The sequence below is a fragment of the Erithacus rubecula genome (assembly GCF_903797595.1).
Source record: "Erithacus rubecula genome assembly, chromosome: 5".
Lineage (NCBI taxonomy): Eukaryota > Metazoa > Chordata > Aves > Passeriformes > Muscicapidae > Erithacus > Erithacus rubecula.
Window position 1 is genome coordinate 839614 of NC_136687.1, and position 17822 is coordinate 857435.

Genomic DNA, 17822 nt, shown 5'->3' on the forward strand with positions numbered 1-17822 from the left:
CAAATTCAACCTTGAAATTTCCCAGCAGCCGGAGCAATTAAAGGCCGGCGGTTGGGGGTGGGGGGGGGTGGGATGGGGGGGGGGCTCAGTTTGGGAGAGGGACACGGGGCCCCTCGCACGGCGGCGTGCCGGGCACAGCGGCGTTTGCACGGATTCCTCGCACGCGGCTTTTGTCCTCTCCGCAGGGCGCGGAGAGATGGCGGAGCTGCCGTGGCCGCACGTGCCGCCGGCTCTCACCGGGGAATCGAGCCCGTCCTGGGATGCAGGCGAGCTGGGACCCCCACTCCCACCCTCCCACGGGAGCTGCCAGTGGTCCAGCACTCGGATGGACCCCTGTGAGCCCGGTCCCTTCCAGCAGCACCGCTGGCATCAGGCCACCGTGCCGGCCACAAGGCCCTGGGTGAGCAGGGAATGGGGGTCGCAGCCGTTTCCCAAGAATCCCAACCCTTCCCGGGCATCCCAGCCCCATGGGGAGGCTGCGGTCTCAGTCCTGGTTTAACGCTCTGGGACACACACACTGGGAAAATCGCTTCTCGGGTGATTCCATGTTCTTGTGGTGATGGGGAATTGCGGCCGCCCACCCGCTGAGCAAACCCCTCTGGAACGCTCCGGCTCCTCCGGGGCCAGCGGGATCTCGGCAGCGAGTCCTGGGCTAGGAATGTGGGAGTGCTCCCACCGAATGCGACACACAGGAATCTGCGGGAACCAGGCAGATCTCCAGCGGTGGTGCTCACCCTGATGGATGGGATGTCACCCTCACTCCACCGCCCCCCCTCTCATCAGCCCCCCATTATCCCCACTCGCTGCTCTTCAGCAGTTGTGGTGAATCCCTGCGCCCAGGGATGCACCCAGATCGCGGTGCTGGCACCTCCTTCCTTCCCTGAGTCCCCACTCGTGTCCCGAGGTGGCCGGTGAGGCATTGTCGGGGTGGGCTGAGCCCCCCACACCCTGCCCGACCCCTCCAGCTTCCCCCCGCTGTGGGAAGTGGCGGCTCCAGCTGCCGGGAATACAGGATAGGAAACGCTTTTTCACCCAAACCAGGCCATAGGGTGGGAACAAAACGAGCCCTCGGGGGTTTTGCAGGAACACGGGAGCTTCCTGCGGAGCCTGGAGAGTGCCCGGCCCTGGCCGGGTGCCCGTGGCCCGAGGGGACGGTGACGGGCACGTCCACGGCGTGGGGCTGACACCCACCCGGTTGTGGCACTGACAACCTCCGCCTTTGTCTCACTCCTCCACCCTGGGGGTCTCTGGGGGATTCTGTAGGTCTGGGACCTCGGCTCCCAGCCCCTCACAGCCCCATCCCCGCCATGAGCAGCACCGGGGCACAACGCGCGCGTGTGTGTGTGTATTCACGAGTGCGCACATCTGAGGGGGCTGTGTGGCACGAGGGTGTGATCCACGTATGAGCGGGCACCCGAGGGGGTGTTGGTGCTGGAGCTGGGCTGCTGCTGCATCCCCCAGCCAGCATCCCTCATTTTGGGTGTCTCCAAGCACCGGCAGCTCCGGGTGTTCCCCCGCCCGGTGCCGCAGGAGCGGAGTGGCCATGCACGGTGCTGGGGTGCCAGGATCGCGGTGCCAGGGTTCCCGGGAGCGGGATGTCAGGAGCAGGGTGCTGGGGTTCCAGCACAATGCCGGGGGTAACACAATTCGGGGTGCGGTGCCCCCGTAACGCGCCTCCCCCGCACCGCGCCGCCCTGATCCCTTATTTATCGGCTCCATCCCAATATTGCGCCGCAGCGCTCCCGTAACGCGATTAGGGCCGCGGCCCCCGCGCGGCCCCGGCACATGGAAATCGCTGGCAAATGAATTTTCCTTTAATAAGGGAACAGCTCGGTGCGGAATTAAGTGTAAGGAGCGGCGGCAGCGCCGGGGGGGTACCGGTGAGTCCCCCCGCGCCTGGGGACGGGACCCCAGCAATTACTGGCAATAAATGCTGACCCTGTGGTGGGCTGAGACCCCAGCGAAGCCGGGAATAATGGGATTACACCTGGCTCCGGTGAATGGGGATGGATGTGTCGGGAGTCGGGGCGGAGCCAGGTGGACGGGGATCCCTCCATGGGGCTGTTGGCAAATCATCGATTCATTAACGCGAGCGGCATCGCCTCTCGGACTCCGTGGGGGGCTGAGCACAATCAGGCACGGGGGGAGCGTGGGGAAAGGGATGGGATGGCTGGGAATATGGAGACAGCGCAGGATAGGGAACACCTCTCCACTGCCCCTACAGCCGTGTGTTTGTGGCATAACCACCCCAGCAGGATCCTCGCTGCGTGTGTGCGGGCACAAACTGTGTGCAGAGGGCAATGTACAGGTGTGTGCAGCCGTGTCCAGGGCGTACATGGACGGCTCACGGACACACCGCTCGCATCCAGAGCCGCCACACGCGTGTGCAGCCACACACACGTGAAGACACGGTGCCAGTGCCAGGGACGGGCCGGGGGTCAGCGGGTCCCGCAGCCTCGGCCCCAGCTGCCGCAACCCCCCCCGGAATCCCCTGCTCGCTCCGGGGCCCTCCATTTGTGCCTGGGCCAAACTCCAGCCAAATGGGCCGTGGGCTGAGGGGGGGGTTGCATTTCAAAGGCTCCGGCTGCAGCAAACGCCGCTGCCCCCCGCCGGGCTCTCGGCCGCCCACGCCCCCTGACCGCGCGCGGCACGGCCGGGATGGGGCCACTTCCCCGTCCCCTGTCCCAGCAGAGGGACACACTGAGACCCCCATGGGATCGGTGGTCCGTCCAGAGTTGATCTGCGACTGTAGTGGGGGGGCAGGCTGGGCTGTTGGAATGTGGGAACCCCGTCCTGCCGTGGGCCAGAGCCGTGGCGTGGGGCTGCGTGCCCCCGAGCGGGGGTCTCTGTGCCGGGGGAGGGGGGGGACAGCGACCGGGATGGGGCGGCTGGAGAGGGTGAGGGGCTCCGAGTGCCTGCGGTGGGTGCCTGGCGTGGGGCAGCCCCAGCCTCCCCGTGGCACCGGGACCCCTGGGAGAGCTGCTGTGGGCAGCGGGACGGTGGCGGGTGCCGCGGCGGGGCCGAGGCGGCGGCGGGGCCATGAGGATTCAATTAGGGCTGAGCGCGGGGGACTCGGCTCGAAATGGCCCGTCTGGGCGTTTGACAGCCCGGCCCCCGCCCAAGATGAACGACCCTCGGATTAAAGTGCGGAGGGGTGACAGGGGCACCTGAGCAGCGAGGGGGCTGGGACGGCTGCGGGGGGAGGGACCCCGCCTTTGCACGGCCACGGGGCCACTGGATAACCGGAGAGGTTCCCCAGTGAGGGGAGAGACGTGGCACTTATAAAACCATCCCTAAACCTGGCTAGGGACACTCGAGCAATGTCTGCCCACATTGCTCCGCCACAGTGGTGCAGCAGAGTGGGGGGCACCCCGGGGGTCCTACGGGACTCTGCCATGCGTAGGATTGAAGGAGGGGGAAGCACACGCCCCTGTCATCCCTCAGGACCCCGAGGGGGCCCGTCCGTCGCTGCGAGCGCGGCGCAGGGCTCGGGGGATCGATGGCCGCGCGGGTCACCGCTGCCATTAACCCCGAGCGAGGCAGCGCCCCGAGGTTAATTAAAAAGTGAAGTGCAACGAAAACGCGGCGGCGGCGGGGGGTGACCAGTGGTGATGGGGCCTGACAGCAGCGGGGGGTGACAGCGGCAGGGAACGGTGGGGGTGGCACTTGGACAGGGCGCGGCACGGTGGGTGCTCCAGGGGACGCCCGGAGCAGAGGGCTGTCACAATGGGAATGGGTGTGCGGGACAGCGGGGGGGCAGGTGGCACTCGGAGTGTCCCCCTGTCACCACGTGCTGCCTGGCAGAGCCGGGTAGAAGGAAGAAGAGGCGTCTCAGAGGAAGCCCCATCCTTCCTCCTCCTCCCACCCCAGAGCTATTCTTAGCTCCGGTCGTCCTGCATCCTCCCCGCTGCGGGGTCCGGCCCTGCGCCCCACGGGAGCTTCGGGGTAGGACAGCAGGAGGACCCCAAGCCAGGACACCCCCATGGGGACCCTGTCCCCTCTCCGGGCTTCGCTCCCCGCCCCCAGCCGCCGCCGTAACTTAGACCCGACAGCTGCTCCGAGCCGGCCGCCTGCAGCCCGCACGGCCCCCCGCAGTCGCCACGGCCCCCACGCCACATCCCCTATGGCACAACAGGGCGCGACAACACTGGGTGTCCTCATCCGAGGGGCTGGAGGGCGGAGGTCTCTGTTCCCCTGAGGCTGAGGGAGATGGAGCCTTGGTGCCATCTTGCTGTGGGGGGAGGAGATGGCAGGGAGGCATCCTCTGGATGTGGGCCAGGGAGGTGGCGCAAGAAGCAAGAAGAGTGATGGCTGTGTCACCCCATCGCAGAGACCTCGGGGCCGCTGCCTGTCCCTGGCTCTCTAGGACGTGTCTGGGTTTGGGGATCCGGGGACAGAACCCCAACGGGTTTGGGGACTGAGGGATGTCCCTGGCTGGGGCAGGGCTGCGCGGTGCCCGTGGTGACTGAGCCCGTGGTGACCCCGCGTGGCGGGACCCTCGCGGCGAGGCGGGCACGGCGGGGTCAGCGGCGCATTCCTGCTCCCGCGGGGCGATCCGGTTACCGGCCGGCCCGGCCCCGGCCCCCCCGGCTCGCCATTAATCTTCCCGGGTGCCCTTTGGAATTCGCCGCCCAAGGCCCCGGGGGGTGGGGGGGTCGGGGGGGTGTAGGAAGAGAGGGGGGATGGATGGGGATGAGCATGGGATGAATGGCGATGGGGATGCAATGGGGATGGGATGGACACAAGGTGCGGATGGAGATGGGATGACATGGGGATGGGGAGGGATTAGACCCGGTTCACCCCTCCAGGCATCCCTTGTCGTGCTGGGCTCCCCACTTCTCTCAGCCTCTGTCCCATGGCGGGAGCTCGGTGCCGCCGTCAGAGTCGCGAGATGATGGCGGCGCGTCCCTCCCTGCCGGGATCACATGCAATTATCCGGCAGACGGAGACGCGGCATTGCAATAACCCACCAATTGTTTTAGGGATCAGGGGACTGGTGGGCGACAACCGTGGCAGAACAAGCCCCCCTCGGTTAGAGAGGGGCTTGGGGATGTCCGCAGCCTCTTCTCCGCTGTGGGGCCCCGGCACCCATAACAGGAGTCAGACCCGCATGGTACAGCCGGACCCCTGTACTGAGTTCTGAGAGGGTTTTGGGGGCTCGAGCAGCTCCCGGGGCCGGCTGTATCCCTGCCCATGGAGAAGGGGCCGGGAGCTTCGTCCTGCTGGCAACGGAGCCGGGCCCCGTGGGACGAAGGGTTCCTGCGAGGAAGGTGGGACAGGGAGGGAAAGACAATAAACCCCAGGAAATGCTGGGAATAGCGGAGGGAACGGCCGTGCCGTCAGCGCTGGGCCGGACGGAAGCCTCGGGGCGCTGGGGGCAGCCAGACAGGAGCGGAGGGACCGTCCTAAGCCCTGGCACATCGGCTGGACTGTCGTGGGCACTTCCAGTCTTGCTGTGATTTGCCCCAAATCCTAACCCCGGGGCTATCCACATCCCGTTATACCATCGGGAGTCGGTGGGGATGAGAGGTCCATGGGGAAGGAACCACTGTGATGTCCATCCTGATCCATCCACGGGGCTCCAGTGAGTCCTTGCCCTGCCCTGGTAGGTCCCAAGTGAAGGTGGGCTCAGTGAGAGCCCCTTGTCAGACATCGAACCCCCGTGCTGGGTAATTTATGGTTGGGAAGCACCGGCACAGACGGGCCGGGACAAACCCGTCAAGAAACATCGACTTCAAAGGGTGGAACAATGGCGGGACGGCGAGCGCCACCGCGCTGGGACACACGGGTCACTGGGTGCCACGGTGGCACTGGTACCCACACTGTGGCACTGACACCAACACCGTGGCACCAGGACCCACATCGTGACACTGGCACCATGGCACCCGTGGCACCCACACCATGGCACCTGCATCCGTGTCAGGGTAGTAGCACCCAAACCGCAGCAACTGCACCAGCCTGGCACTGGGGACCAGGCTGACACCCCCAGGAGAACCCACACCTGCCCTCTGTGCCCACCTGTACCCCATGTGTGCATCCCCTGTGCACTCCATGTCCTATTCTATACCCATCCCATGTCCCATTCCATGGAGAACCACACGCAATGGAATCTCCCCCTCGCATTCCCATCCCGCCGATCGCGGTGGGGCGTGCCGGGGCGGTGGTCCCGCAGCGCATCCCCCCGCCCGTGCGGACACGCAGGAAGCCTGGGGGGCAGGGGGGGGGGTGGGGGGGAGGTGGCTGCAGCCACCAGACAAAGGCTTTGGAGGAAACTCTGGCGGCCAAAATAAACCGGGAGACATGAAGGGGGTGCCTTGATCCCGCTCCCACGGCCTCACCACCCTCGCACCCGTGCCAAGAGGGGCTGACGGTGCTCGGTGCCCCTTTCTCTGGGGACACCCGCGCTGTCACCTCCCAGCAGCTGGGACTGGGCATCCAGGGAGCCGGCAATGCCGGTGACAGGGTGCCCATGGTGGCACAAGCGCTGCCATCATCAGCGCGGCTGCTCCAAGCAATCCCCGGGTGGATGGAGCGGCTGTTGGGGTCCCGGGGGCGGCGCTTTCCCAGGCCCTGCCGTGACCCCTCTGTCCGCAGGAAGATGCCCCCCCTCGCCCCCTTCCCACGCCGGCGGGCAACCCGGTGCCAGCGCCGGTGCCCACATCCTCAGGAAACGGGGCAGGAAGCACGGGGCGGGGGGGAGCAGCGGGGGTGAGGAGGGCACAGTGTGGGGCGGGCTGGGGCGTCAGAACCGCCGGCGTCATTTAGAACCGCTCAGGCGGTGACAGGAATTAAATTGCGTTTGGATTTTCTCATCAGCCTCATCCCTGCGCCTCGTTATAAGGAGGGTCCCCGCGCTGGCGCGACGGCTCATTTTGATCGTGACAGCTCGTTCCCGTCGTGACAGCCGAGTGCCCGTGCGTGGGCATGGAGTGGGTTGGGATGGGATGGGATGGGATGGGATGGGATGGGATGGGATGGGATGGGATGGGATGGGATGGGATGGGATGGGATGGGAGGGATGGGATGGATGCCTGTGAGTTGCCATGGGACTCAGTGGGTGCCCTGGGGTGGGAGGTCAGGATGCGATGGTAATACCGTGTCACACCTGTCCCCACGGTGCCTACCCAGCCCATCCCAGTGCCCACCACATTCCAGGACGCCGGGCATGGCCCCTCACCCCGCAATGGGGTGTGAAGGTGCCGGAGGCTCGTCGTCTCTGCCACAGCTGTGCAGAGCCGGTGCTGCCGGAGCACGGCGGGGACGGTGCAGCCGGGGGGCTCTGCACAGCCGGGGGGCTCAGCAGCCGGGGTGCACAGCCTGTGCCCACCCCCAGGTCAGAGCAGCGGCTGGGTGTGAGCGGGACCCCAGAGTGAGAGACCACGGCGCTGGTGGGTTTTGTGAGGTTTTGGAGGGGGCTGGGGATGATTCTCAGTGGGACATGGCAGAGGAGGGAGGGTGATGCTGTGCCCCCATTGCCCCCACTTGGCACACGAGATGCAGGGCTGTGGAGGGCGGGGAGCTTGAGGAGTCTCTCTGTGGGGTCCCTCCCACAGATCCCCCCCAGTACTGCACCTGCAGTCCCCCGGCACATCCCTGCGACCCCATGGGTGGATCCCTTCACCTCTCACCCACAACCGAGCCCTGGGACCCTCCAGGCTGGGGGCACCGCCATCCCCAGTGGGAGCCAAGGAGCTCTTAGTGGTCCCATGCCATGTCCAGATCCTCTCGGGCAGAGCTGGGGACCCCCGACAGCCCCCAGGTTAAGAACAGGGAGATGAGGGCTCAGGTTTCCCTCTCTGCCGGGCTGGAGCCGGGGACCATTAGCCCCTCGGAGCATGACGGGGCGGGGGACATCAAAGTGCCTTCAGCTTGACCGCGCTCGGGGGTACGGGAGCATCCCCCCGGTACCTGCCCCTGCCCCGCTGGATCCCCCAACCTCATCTCCCCCTCTCTGGGGCAGCCCCCGTGGGCGCTGGGGCCAAACCGTGGGCGGGGGGCTCATTACCAACGTCAGCCCCGCAGTTGGTTTGAATTAGGCTCCTCCGCGGCCGGCGCTGATAAGGAAGGGGGTGCAGGGCTGGGGGGGCGTGGGGGTCTCCGGGGTGCTTCCTGCTCTGCCGTCTGTAACTGGCTGCCAGAGCCGCTGCTGACAGACACGGGGACAGCCCCCGCCTCGACACCCCCGACATCCGTCAGTCCATCCATCATCCACCATCCATCCATACATCCATCCATCCATCCACCTACACGCCCACTCCCCGCAGGCAGCCCTGTTTGGACCCTCGTCGTGCACCCCCAGTCCTGTTTGGGATCCCCATCCTGCACCTCCACTCCTCCAGCCCTGGCTGGCACTCCTACACTGCACCCGCAGCCCTCCGGTGCAGATGGGATCCTGTCCCACACCTCCAGCCCTGCATCCTCATTTAGGATCCCCCACCCAACCTTCTGATCCCATTTGGGACCCTCATCCTGCACCCCCACCCTTCCAGCCTCCGCTGGGACCCCAGCTTTGCACCCCAATCAATTCCTGTGGCCCCATTTAGAACATATATCCTGCTCCCCTACACCTCCAGCGTTTTTTGGGACACCCATCCCGTGCCCCAAATCCTCTCTCCCTATTCGGGACTCCCGCCTCGCACCCCAAGCCCTCCAGACCTACTGAGCCCTCATCCTACTCCCCCTCAGCCCTCCAGTCCTGTTTGGGACTCCATCCCATAACCGGAGAGGAAGGAGTGAGGTTAGGACCCTAATCCCTCACCCCACCCCTCCATCCTCATTTGGAACCCCCATTCCTCATCCAGTCCCAGCTGGGATCATGCAGCCCCCGCGTTCCCTTGGTCCTTGTGGGGGCTTTGGGAGGCGAGCCCCCCTCTCGGTGAGCGATGGCCGACAGCTGGGCCGGGCCGGGCCGTAACCGGATCCTCCGGCAGCGCGGGGGTTCCGGCGCGGGGCACCGAGCGCAGAGCTCACTGCGGGGCCGGGGATGAAGGACGGGCCAAGGGACACCCGATGTCACATCCACCACGGGACAGTGGGTCCCGGACCCGGGTGACAGCCGGTTCGGGGGGAGATGATGGCAGGGTGACCCCCGACAGCCGCCCGGGGTCAGGAACAGGGGCTTTGAGCCCGGAGCCGCGTTCCCGGGATCACCGGGATCACGGGGATCCGGCACCTGTTCCTCCGCAGTACGGGGGGCACAGCCCCACCCCAGGGACCCCGGGACCCCGGCCCGCAGCTGTGCCCGTGGCTGCCGCGCACGGATCCAGATGGTGAAATATTGCCCGGGGTCATTAGGGCTGCGAGGTTCCCCCTCTCCCCGGCAATCCAAGGGCCGATGACTTTATTAAGACTCATTATGTTGGGGGAGGGAGGGGTCGGACGCGTCAGGCCGTGACGGGATCGATGTGGGGAGTGCACTGCAGTCCCCAGAGGGGCTGTGAGACCCCCCGGGACAGCAGGGGAATGGGGACAGGGGGGGCTACATGGTCCCACTGCCTGCACTGCACCCTAAACTCCCATGACTCAGCCCCCCATGGGTGCAGCCCATCTGGGGGTCACTGACTCCCCACATGCAGCCCCAACCCACCCAGACAAAGAAAGGACTCAAGGGGGCTTTTCCACAATTTTATTCCAAAAATAAATTCGAAGTGGGGTATAAATTATGGGGGGTTGAGGGGGACAGGAGGAGGGCTGCAATGGGGGAGCAGCACCCATCCCCACCCTACCTCTCTTGTCCTTGATGCTGTAGTGCAGCAGGAGGGGTGCAGGCTGTGGGGTGAGGGGGGGTCAGAGCTGGGGGTTTCCAGCCATGGACCCCCCTTGGGACAGAGACCTACATCCCAAAGCAGGGACTCCAAACCCTAGTCCCCCAAGACAGAGACCCCTCATACCAGCCCATGACCCCAGACCCCAGCCCAGGACCCCCTCCTAGGGCAGGGATCCCAAACCTCAGCCCAGGGGCCACCCAACCCCAGTCCATGATCCCAAACCCCAACCCAAGATCCCTTGGGGCAGAGACCCCCAAACCTCAGCCCAGAAGTCCCCTAGTACAGGCACCCCAATCCCAACCCAGGGATTCCATGGGACACCCCAAACTTGGCCAACCCTTTTGGGGACTCCTGCACTGCCTGACCCATCCCTGGGCCAGGGGCCTCCCCAGATCATTGCAGCCACAGACTCTCAATTCTCCACTCCCAGAGGATCCCCATGACCCCCCAAAATCAGAGATTGCCATCCTTATGATGGATGCCCACCTTGCCAAACCAGCGTGAGAGCCAGAGCTGCTTCATTGTCATGTGGTCAGGGAGGGGCTCGTTGTCAAACAGGATCTGCACCTGCACAGGGAGGCTGCATCAGGGGGGCCAGGACCCCTGGGGGCTGGGAACCCCCGGGACCCCCACTCACGTGCTGCAGGGACAGCCCAGCGGTGGCACAGGACCCTCCGCAGGTGCCGGATCTGCGCCCGCACCGAGCACCGCACGTACTTCTGCTGTGAGGGGCAGAGCAGAAGAGGGTTGGGGGGCTGTGGGACCCCACACTGCCCTGGAACCCCACACACCTCTGGCAGGGCTGGTCAGAGCTGGGGGTGAGAGCTGTGGGTCAGGGGTGGGGACTGCAGGGATCCCCACTCACCTGTAGCACAACCTTGCTCTTGTCCTTGCTGGAGCTGTGACAGGAAGAGAAAAGGACACATCCAGGGTCTCAGTGGTGGGAGCCATTCCCAGTGTCCCTGTGTCCCTCCCCACTGCACTGAGGGGTTGCAGCCCCCCCAGACTCACCTCAGCTTCTCCAGGCAGAGCGAGACGTGCTCGTCATAGCGGAAGTAGTGGGCACGCGAGTGGTCAAAGGTGCTGTAGGGGAGCCCCATGGGGTCCCCCCCACCGTGTCTGGGAACACAGGTGGCACCGTCAGCCTCTGTGTCCCCGAGACCCCCAGCACCGCAGCTGGCTCCCCCCAGCCCCCCCTGTCCACCGTCACCGCTGGGCTGCGTCACCCGGTCCAGGCCACGGGACTGGTAGAACTCCCGGATCGCTTCTCCTCACCTGCGAGGGACAGGTGGCTCAGGGACACACCTGGGCTGCTGCCACTGAGGACAGGCCCTGGCTGTCCTCCACTGCACCAAGCCTCCACCTCAGACCTGTCCCTGTCACCATCCCTTCTCTTTCCTTGTCCATATCCCCATCCCACCTCTCTCCCTGTCCATATCCCATCCCTGTGCCTGTCCCCATCTAGCTCCCTATCTGTCCCCATTCCTCTTTCTCCCCTGTCATATCCCCATCCCCATCCCCATTCCATCCCTGTTCCCATCCCTCTTCCCTGTCCATATCCCCATCTCTGTCCCCATTCCCTGTCCCTGTCACTATCCCTCTCTGTTTCCCTGTCCATATCCCCATCCCTATCCTTCTCTCTCCCTGTCCATATCCCCATACCTGTACCCATCCCTCTCACTGTCCTGTCCCCACATAGCCTATCTCTCCCCATTTCTTTTTCCCCCATATTCCCACCAGCCCCCATTCCCTGTCCCTGTTCCCATCCCTCTCCCTGTCCATATCCCCATCCTTGTTCCATCTTCTCACTGTCCTTGTGCCCATCTAGCCCTATCCATCCCTGTCCCCATCCCCCTCTCTCCCTGTCTCTATCCCAATCCCTGTCCCCATCAATTCCCTATCCCTATCCCTCTCCCTGACCATATCCCTATCCCCATTCCTGTCCCCATCCCTCTCTCTCTCTCCCTGTCCATCCCCATATCTATCCCCATCCCTCTCACTGTCCTTGTCTCCACCTAGCTCCCTGTCCCCATCCTTCTTCCTCCCCGTCTATAACCCCATCCCTGTTCCATTCCCGTTCCTGTGCCCATCCCCATTCCATGTCCCTATCCCTGTCCCCATGTTCCCAAGCCCCCCACGTCCCCTGTGTCCCCGTACTGTGCTGCAGGCCTGGCACCAGCTTGTAGACAATGTCCTGCATGACCTGTCCAGTTTGAGGTGAGCAGGGGCTGCGTCTCGTGGATCTTGGTGTTGCACATGGGGCAGTACTTGCTGGTCTGCAGGTACTTGACGATGCAGCTCTTGCAGACTGCGAACAGGGAGGTATGGGGGTGTGAGGGCTGGGACTGCACCCCCAGGGGACTCACAGCCCCTCCCAAGCTCCCCAGCCAGGTGGGGACACTCACAGGTGTGCAGGCACTCGGTGATGGTGGTGGCATCGATGAAATACCCGGCGCACAGGAAACACACGATGTGCTCATTCAGCTCCTTCATCTTCACCTTCACCTCCTCCTGCAGGGACACCTCACTGTCACCTGGAGCATCCCAAAACCCCCTCACCTGCCACCTGGAGACCCCTGAGACCCCTCTCACCCTTCACCCGGAACCCCTCAGCCCAAGGGGCTTCTCCTGCCACTCCCAGAAAAAGGGATTTTGGGGGGGTTGCACCTCTTGTTTTGCTTTAATATGCCAGAAAATGGATTGTGAGGAGCTGGCCATCCTTGTCTTGCTAAAATATGTCAGAAAAAGGGGATTTTGTAGGGATTGCCCCTTGTCTGATATTATTACAACAAAAAATGGTATTTTGAGAAGCTGTCTTCACTGTCTTAATTAATATGACAGCAAACGGTATTCTGGGGGGCGACACCTCTTTTTTTCTCTTATTATGACATAAAACAGGATTTGGGGGGGCTGTGCCTTCCATCTTCCATTATTATGGCAGAACAGGGGATTTTGGGGTGCTGCACCCCAAACACGCCATAAATCGAGACTGACCACTCTGCATTCCATTAACAAATCAGAAAACGGGATTTGCAGGGGGTTGGACACCCTATTTTGCCTTATTGTGTTAGAAAATGGTGTTTTTGGGGGTCCGGGGACACCCCCAGTCCCGTGCCTGCCCCGACCATTGGCCACGCCCCTCCCCTTGGCCCCGCCCCCCGCACCGCCCTCGGTCCACAGCGCCCCCCAGCGGCGCCACCGCGCCACCTCCCGTCCCGCCCGCGTGGCCCCCGGGTCGCCGCCGCCGCCTCCTCCCGGTGCCTCCCGCCTCCCCGTACGGCCGCTCGCCTCGTTCCGCAGCGGGTCCATCTTGTAGACGGCCTGGAGCTGGTTCCGCAGCCGCATGGCGATGGCCATCGGGCCCCCCTGAGGAGGCGACGCCATCTTAGAGCCGCCTCCGCCTGTGGCCTCGCGCACTTCCGGGTTCGGGGCGGGGCTGCGGCGAACGGAGGGACTACAACTCCTAGAGTGCCCCGCACGTCTCGAGTCGCGGCGGGCAGCGCAAGCTCGGCCCTGTGCTGACCCTTTATCACGACCCACGGGGAGAGGCCCGGGATCCCGAAATCCCCCGACCTCGTTAGTGACCGGAGGACCCGCCGGGAGCCGCCGCCACCGGACCCGCCGTATTTAGGGGAGGGTGTTCCCGGCACTGGCCAATAGCGAGAGAGCGCGCTGTTGATTGACAGCAGCAGCCACCAATCAGAGAGGGCTCGCGAGTGCGTGGTGCTGCGAATCGCCGCCAGAGGGCAGCAGAGCAACGGGGCTACGGGAGGGGCAGGAGGGGACCCGGGGGGGGACCCGGGGGGGAACCGGGAGAACCGGGGGTGACGGGGGTCTGAGGGGTCTGGAGGCTGCGAGGGGGCACGAGAGGGACGAGAAGTCTTGCGTGGGACGCAGGATGCCTGGGACTCAGGGGGGTGGGTTAGGGGAGGTCTGTGGGGTGCGGGAGGTGGGGGTGCTCAAGGGGTCTGAGAGGATTTGGGAGGGGAATCGGGGGTGTCCCGACTGCGGCACAGAGTGAACTGCGGCGGCGAATGCCGGGCTGGGCTGAGGGATGTAGTGGTGGTACCGGGGTGCTGGCAGGGGGGGTGTGGGCCCTGGAATTTGGGTGCCGGGGTTCAGACAGGATTGCCGTGCTGGGGTGTTGCTGGGCTACCAGCGTGCTGACAGTTTGGAGCCTGGTGGTGCTTCTGGTGCTGACATTTGGGGTGTCCGGCGCTGGGGTGCTGGCAGGGTTGGAGTGCTGGCAGTTCGGGGTGTCGGGTGTTGGGGTGCTGGCAGTTTGGGGTGCCAGCGGAGCAGCCCACGGCCCCACCCGGTGCAGCCGGAGCCACGCTAATGAAGGTTTGACTCAGGGGAAGCAGCGGCCGCGCTAATGCGGAGCCGAGCCGAGTTCCCCAAGGCCCCTCACAGCCCCCCCACGGCTCCTCACGGACTGTGCAACCCCACCCGGACCCCAGATCGGCGGCCGGCGGGGAAGGTGGGACATGCCAGGGAGCGGGTAGAGGAGCACGGCGGGACCCTGGAGCAGGGACTGGCACCCACCACCGCAGCACGGAGCCCCTGGCACACAGCCACGCTGCCAGCTCTGCTCCGGCACCGGCTGGCACGGGCTGCCATGGCAGGTTTGGCGCTACTGGATACGTCCCGGTCATTGTCATGGTCCTGGGCATGATCCTGGCCCCGTCCCGCCGATCCCGGTCTGTTTTTTATATGGGTCACAGCATTTACTCCACCCCTCGGTGTGCCCAGTCCAGTCGGGCTGCCCCCCTGCCCGACCGGAGCGTCTAAGCCCCGTGCGGCCGGCCAAGCCCCGGTGCCAGCCACTCGTCCCGGGCCGCGCACGGTGTGTGGCCGGGCGCCGGGACCCCCGGGACCCCACCGGGAGCAGCACGAGCCCTCCCGGTGCCGGGGCGCCACGGGCAGAGGCTCCGGACCAGACCCCGCCCGCCGCCCGCCCATCCCCTGCCCGCGCCTCCGGGCGGCGGGGGCCGGTGCCCCGGCTGGGGAGGGTCCGGTCCATCTGTACCTGCCAGGAGCCATCCGGGGAGGGGCGGGGGTCACAGCGGGGCCAGAGCGGCCCCGAGGCGGGGCAGCATCGCTTTCTCCGTGAGGAGAATCGGCACCGGCACCGACACAAACAGCGAGTCCCGGCCGGGCGAGGAGCGGGCTCTGGGGGTGGCTCTGCCACGGGACCCCGCGGGACCGAGGGCAGGGAGCCCGTCCCGGGGCTGGGGTCTCGGTACTCGGAGCCGCTCCCGCCAGCCGGGCACGCGCGAGGCCGCGGATCCATCTCGCCGTTAATAATTGATGGCGGAGCCGCCGGGGCTGCGCGGGGCTGCGGGGCCGAGGCTTTTAGCTCAGCTCTGCTCAGATATTCAGTTCCATTTCCGCGGCAGGGCCGGGGCGGTTCCTTCTGGGAAGTGCTGCCGGGCGCTTTCCCGGCCGGACCCCTCGCTGGGGCTGAGCGAGGCTGGGCTGAGGCTGGACACGATCGTGACCGCAGTGGGAGCAGGGATGGGGCCGGACACTCTGATGACCACCCTGGTCCAGGGCAGCAGCGTTAACTCCCCTCCCGCCTCCCCGGTCTGTCCCACTGGCAGAGATGCTGTCCTGCCCTCCCCAGCTGCTGTCCTGGACCCACACCGGCCCCATATGCCGGTTCACGGTGCTGTGTGTGCTCTGGGGATGTGTAAATGTGGCAGGGATATCTGCCAGCAGTTGCCAAAGTGGGCAAGGGGCTGTGACGTCGTGGGCATGGGTCCACCAGGCTGGTCAGACATCTCTGACAAGGTGGGCAGGTTTCTGTCAGGTGAACAAGGATCCCCAAAAGAAGGCAGGGGACTCCCAGGGCAGACAGGGATCCCTGTCTGATCCGGCAGGGGACTCCCTGCGTGAATAGGCGTCCCCAGAGGGTGAGCAGGGGTCCCCCATTAATTCCTCTGAGGTGGGCAGGGGTCCCTATAGAGCAGCGGAGGCTGGGTGCTCGTGCACTGAGCTCCTGCCTAATGCACCGAGTACATTTGCAGAATCCAATTAACCTTCGATAACGAGGCCCTGAGCGACGTGGCTGTCAGCGGCCACCAGCCACCGGCACACTGTGGCTCCCCGACGGGCACCAGCACACCAGGACGGGCAGCACTGGCACCTGCAGCCCCCAGGTCGGGCAGCTCCCTCCTCCTCCCGCTTCCCCCCCGGCTGGTTTCAGACCCTCGGGAGGTGAGGGTGGGGTACGCGGGCACCCTGAGGGCCCCCGGCGTGGGAGAGGTACCGGTTAGCCCAACCAACCGTGGCTCCTGGGCACTGGTCCCACTGACCAGTGGGGCTGGAGCTGCCTGTCCTGCACCCCAAGGTGTGGGGGCTGCGTCTGCCCCACACTCTCACAGCATCCCTCCTGTCCCCTGCTCCATCCCCCTCCCCACTGTCCTCACCCCACCGAAAGCCTGGGGGCTCAGCTCCCGCTCCATAGGCATCCATTACCTCTGCCCCACAGCCCAGACTGTGCCCCCCTAGCCCCTTCTGACCCTGCTCCCAGACCAGGGGTCCCAGAGGTTTGAGGGAGGTGGTGGCCCGTGCTACACCCCCAATTCCGAACCCCAGCACCCACCGTCCCCCGCCCCGGGGGCTGCAGCCTGGAGGTGCCCGGGGGAGCAGCCCCCCAGCAGCCGGGTGTTGGCGTCACCGTGCAGCCGCCCACGCACCCATGTGGCACCCGGCTCCTCCCCGAGGACACCGCGCAGACGCCGAGGGCCACCGTGACGTCCGAGCGGGCGACTCCGCTGTCGGGTCCCTGGAGCCCGCGGGGGGCCATCCGCGGCCGCAGTGACCCCATCCCAACCTTACACCGGTCCCATCCTGGCTCCATCCCGACTCCATCCCGGCCCCATCATCCTCATCCCAGTCCTCCCTGCGTGTCAGCCGGGTCGGGGTGGGCACCGCGCCCACCGGCTGCTGCCGCCTCACCCCGCGCACCCCGTCCGGGTGCCGGCGCCCGCGGCGGGCGGGCGGCGGGGGGCACCGGGAGTGTTTCATGCGGTTAAGAAGTGTCTGATTGAGGCAGGAGGCGCCAGCAGCTCCCCCGGGAGCCGCAAGCCAAGGACTGGAGGACCAAATGCAGGCTAAAGTAATCCAATCTGGGCTGGTTCATCTAATTAGCCCAGAATTAACCCAGCAGCCAGAGAGGAGCTGACTGTCCCTCCAGTTTGCCAGCGGGTTTGGGGGGAAGCGGGAGGAAGAAGGGGACGTCCAGCGGTAATGAGATTACGGGGGGAGCGGGCGGGAGCGGCGGGCGGCAGCCTCTGGCCGGTGGGAACGTGGGGCCCTGCCAGTCCCCCGCCATAATCGCCGTGATGGCCGGGGCACCGGGCGGCCGCGGCGGCACCGGGACAGCCAGGGACCCGTCCCAGCGACCGAGCCCCGGCAGCAGCTACCGAGCCCGGGATCCCGTGGGAGGACGGGGACACCGGCACGGCGGCACCGGGGACGTGGCATCACGAAGCCGCGCAGCTGCACCGGCAGCGCCAGGGCCACGGTGGGGGACGGGGAAAAGAGCCCGGGCAGCTTCGGGAAGCACCCCCGTGGTGCCAGACACCACAGACCCCATGTGTGACCCCCTGCTCCCAGGGGCAGAAGGACGTGAAGGGCGCGGGGCTGGGAGATGCTGGTGCGCTCTGCAGGTGGCAGGGCCTGGTGCTGCACTGGCTGAAGGCTGATTCCCTCCTGGAACTGGGCAAATGCCCTTTTTTCTGCCGCATTCCCTCCAGCTGTCACTGCCACCTACGAGAACTGCCAAGTCCAGCCCTTGGGGTGGGAAGGGGCACAGAGCGAGGACATCGGGGTCCCTGCCCTGGCCGAGAAATGAGGAAGGGTCTGTACTGGCACACTGCAGGGTCCCGGGTGCTGGGACCCTGCCTGGTCCCCACGGTGGCTCAGGGGACCCTGGGGCAGGCACAGGGACACGGCTTCCTTCCAGGGTCACTGGGAAGACAGAGCCAGCGGCACAAGGAGGAAACGGGGTAACTGGGGGGGAAATACCCTGCACCCACAGCCAGGATG

General features: G+C 65.8%; 1 protein-coding gene across 1 annotated transcript; it reads right to left on the minus strand.

Moving 5' to 3' along the window:
• Positions 1 to 9603: 9603 nt before the first annotated feature.
• PCGF1 (polycomb group ring finger 1) lies at positions 9604 to 13524 on the minus strand (the record flags this gene model as incomplete). The annotated part of the gene is given in 11 exon segments (XM_079306325.1): positions 9604 to 9768; positions 10254 to 10334; positions 10405 to 10423; positions 10425 to 10489; positions 10633 to 10666; positions 10779 to 11028; positions 11031 to 11042; positions 11925 to 11983; positions 11985 to 12075; positions 12173 to 12278; positions 13056 to 13524. Coding segments are annotated over 11 exon segments (978 nt in total). The 5' UTR covers positions 13152 to 13524.
• Between the last annotated feature and the right edge of the window lie 4298 nt (positions 13525 to 17822).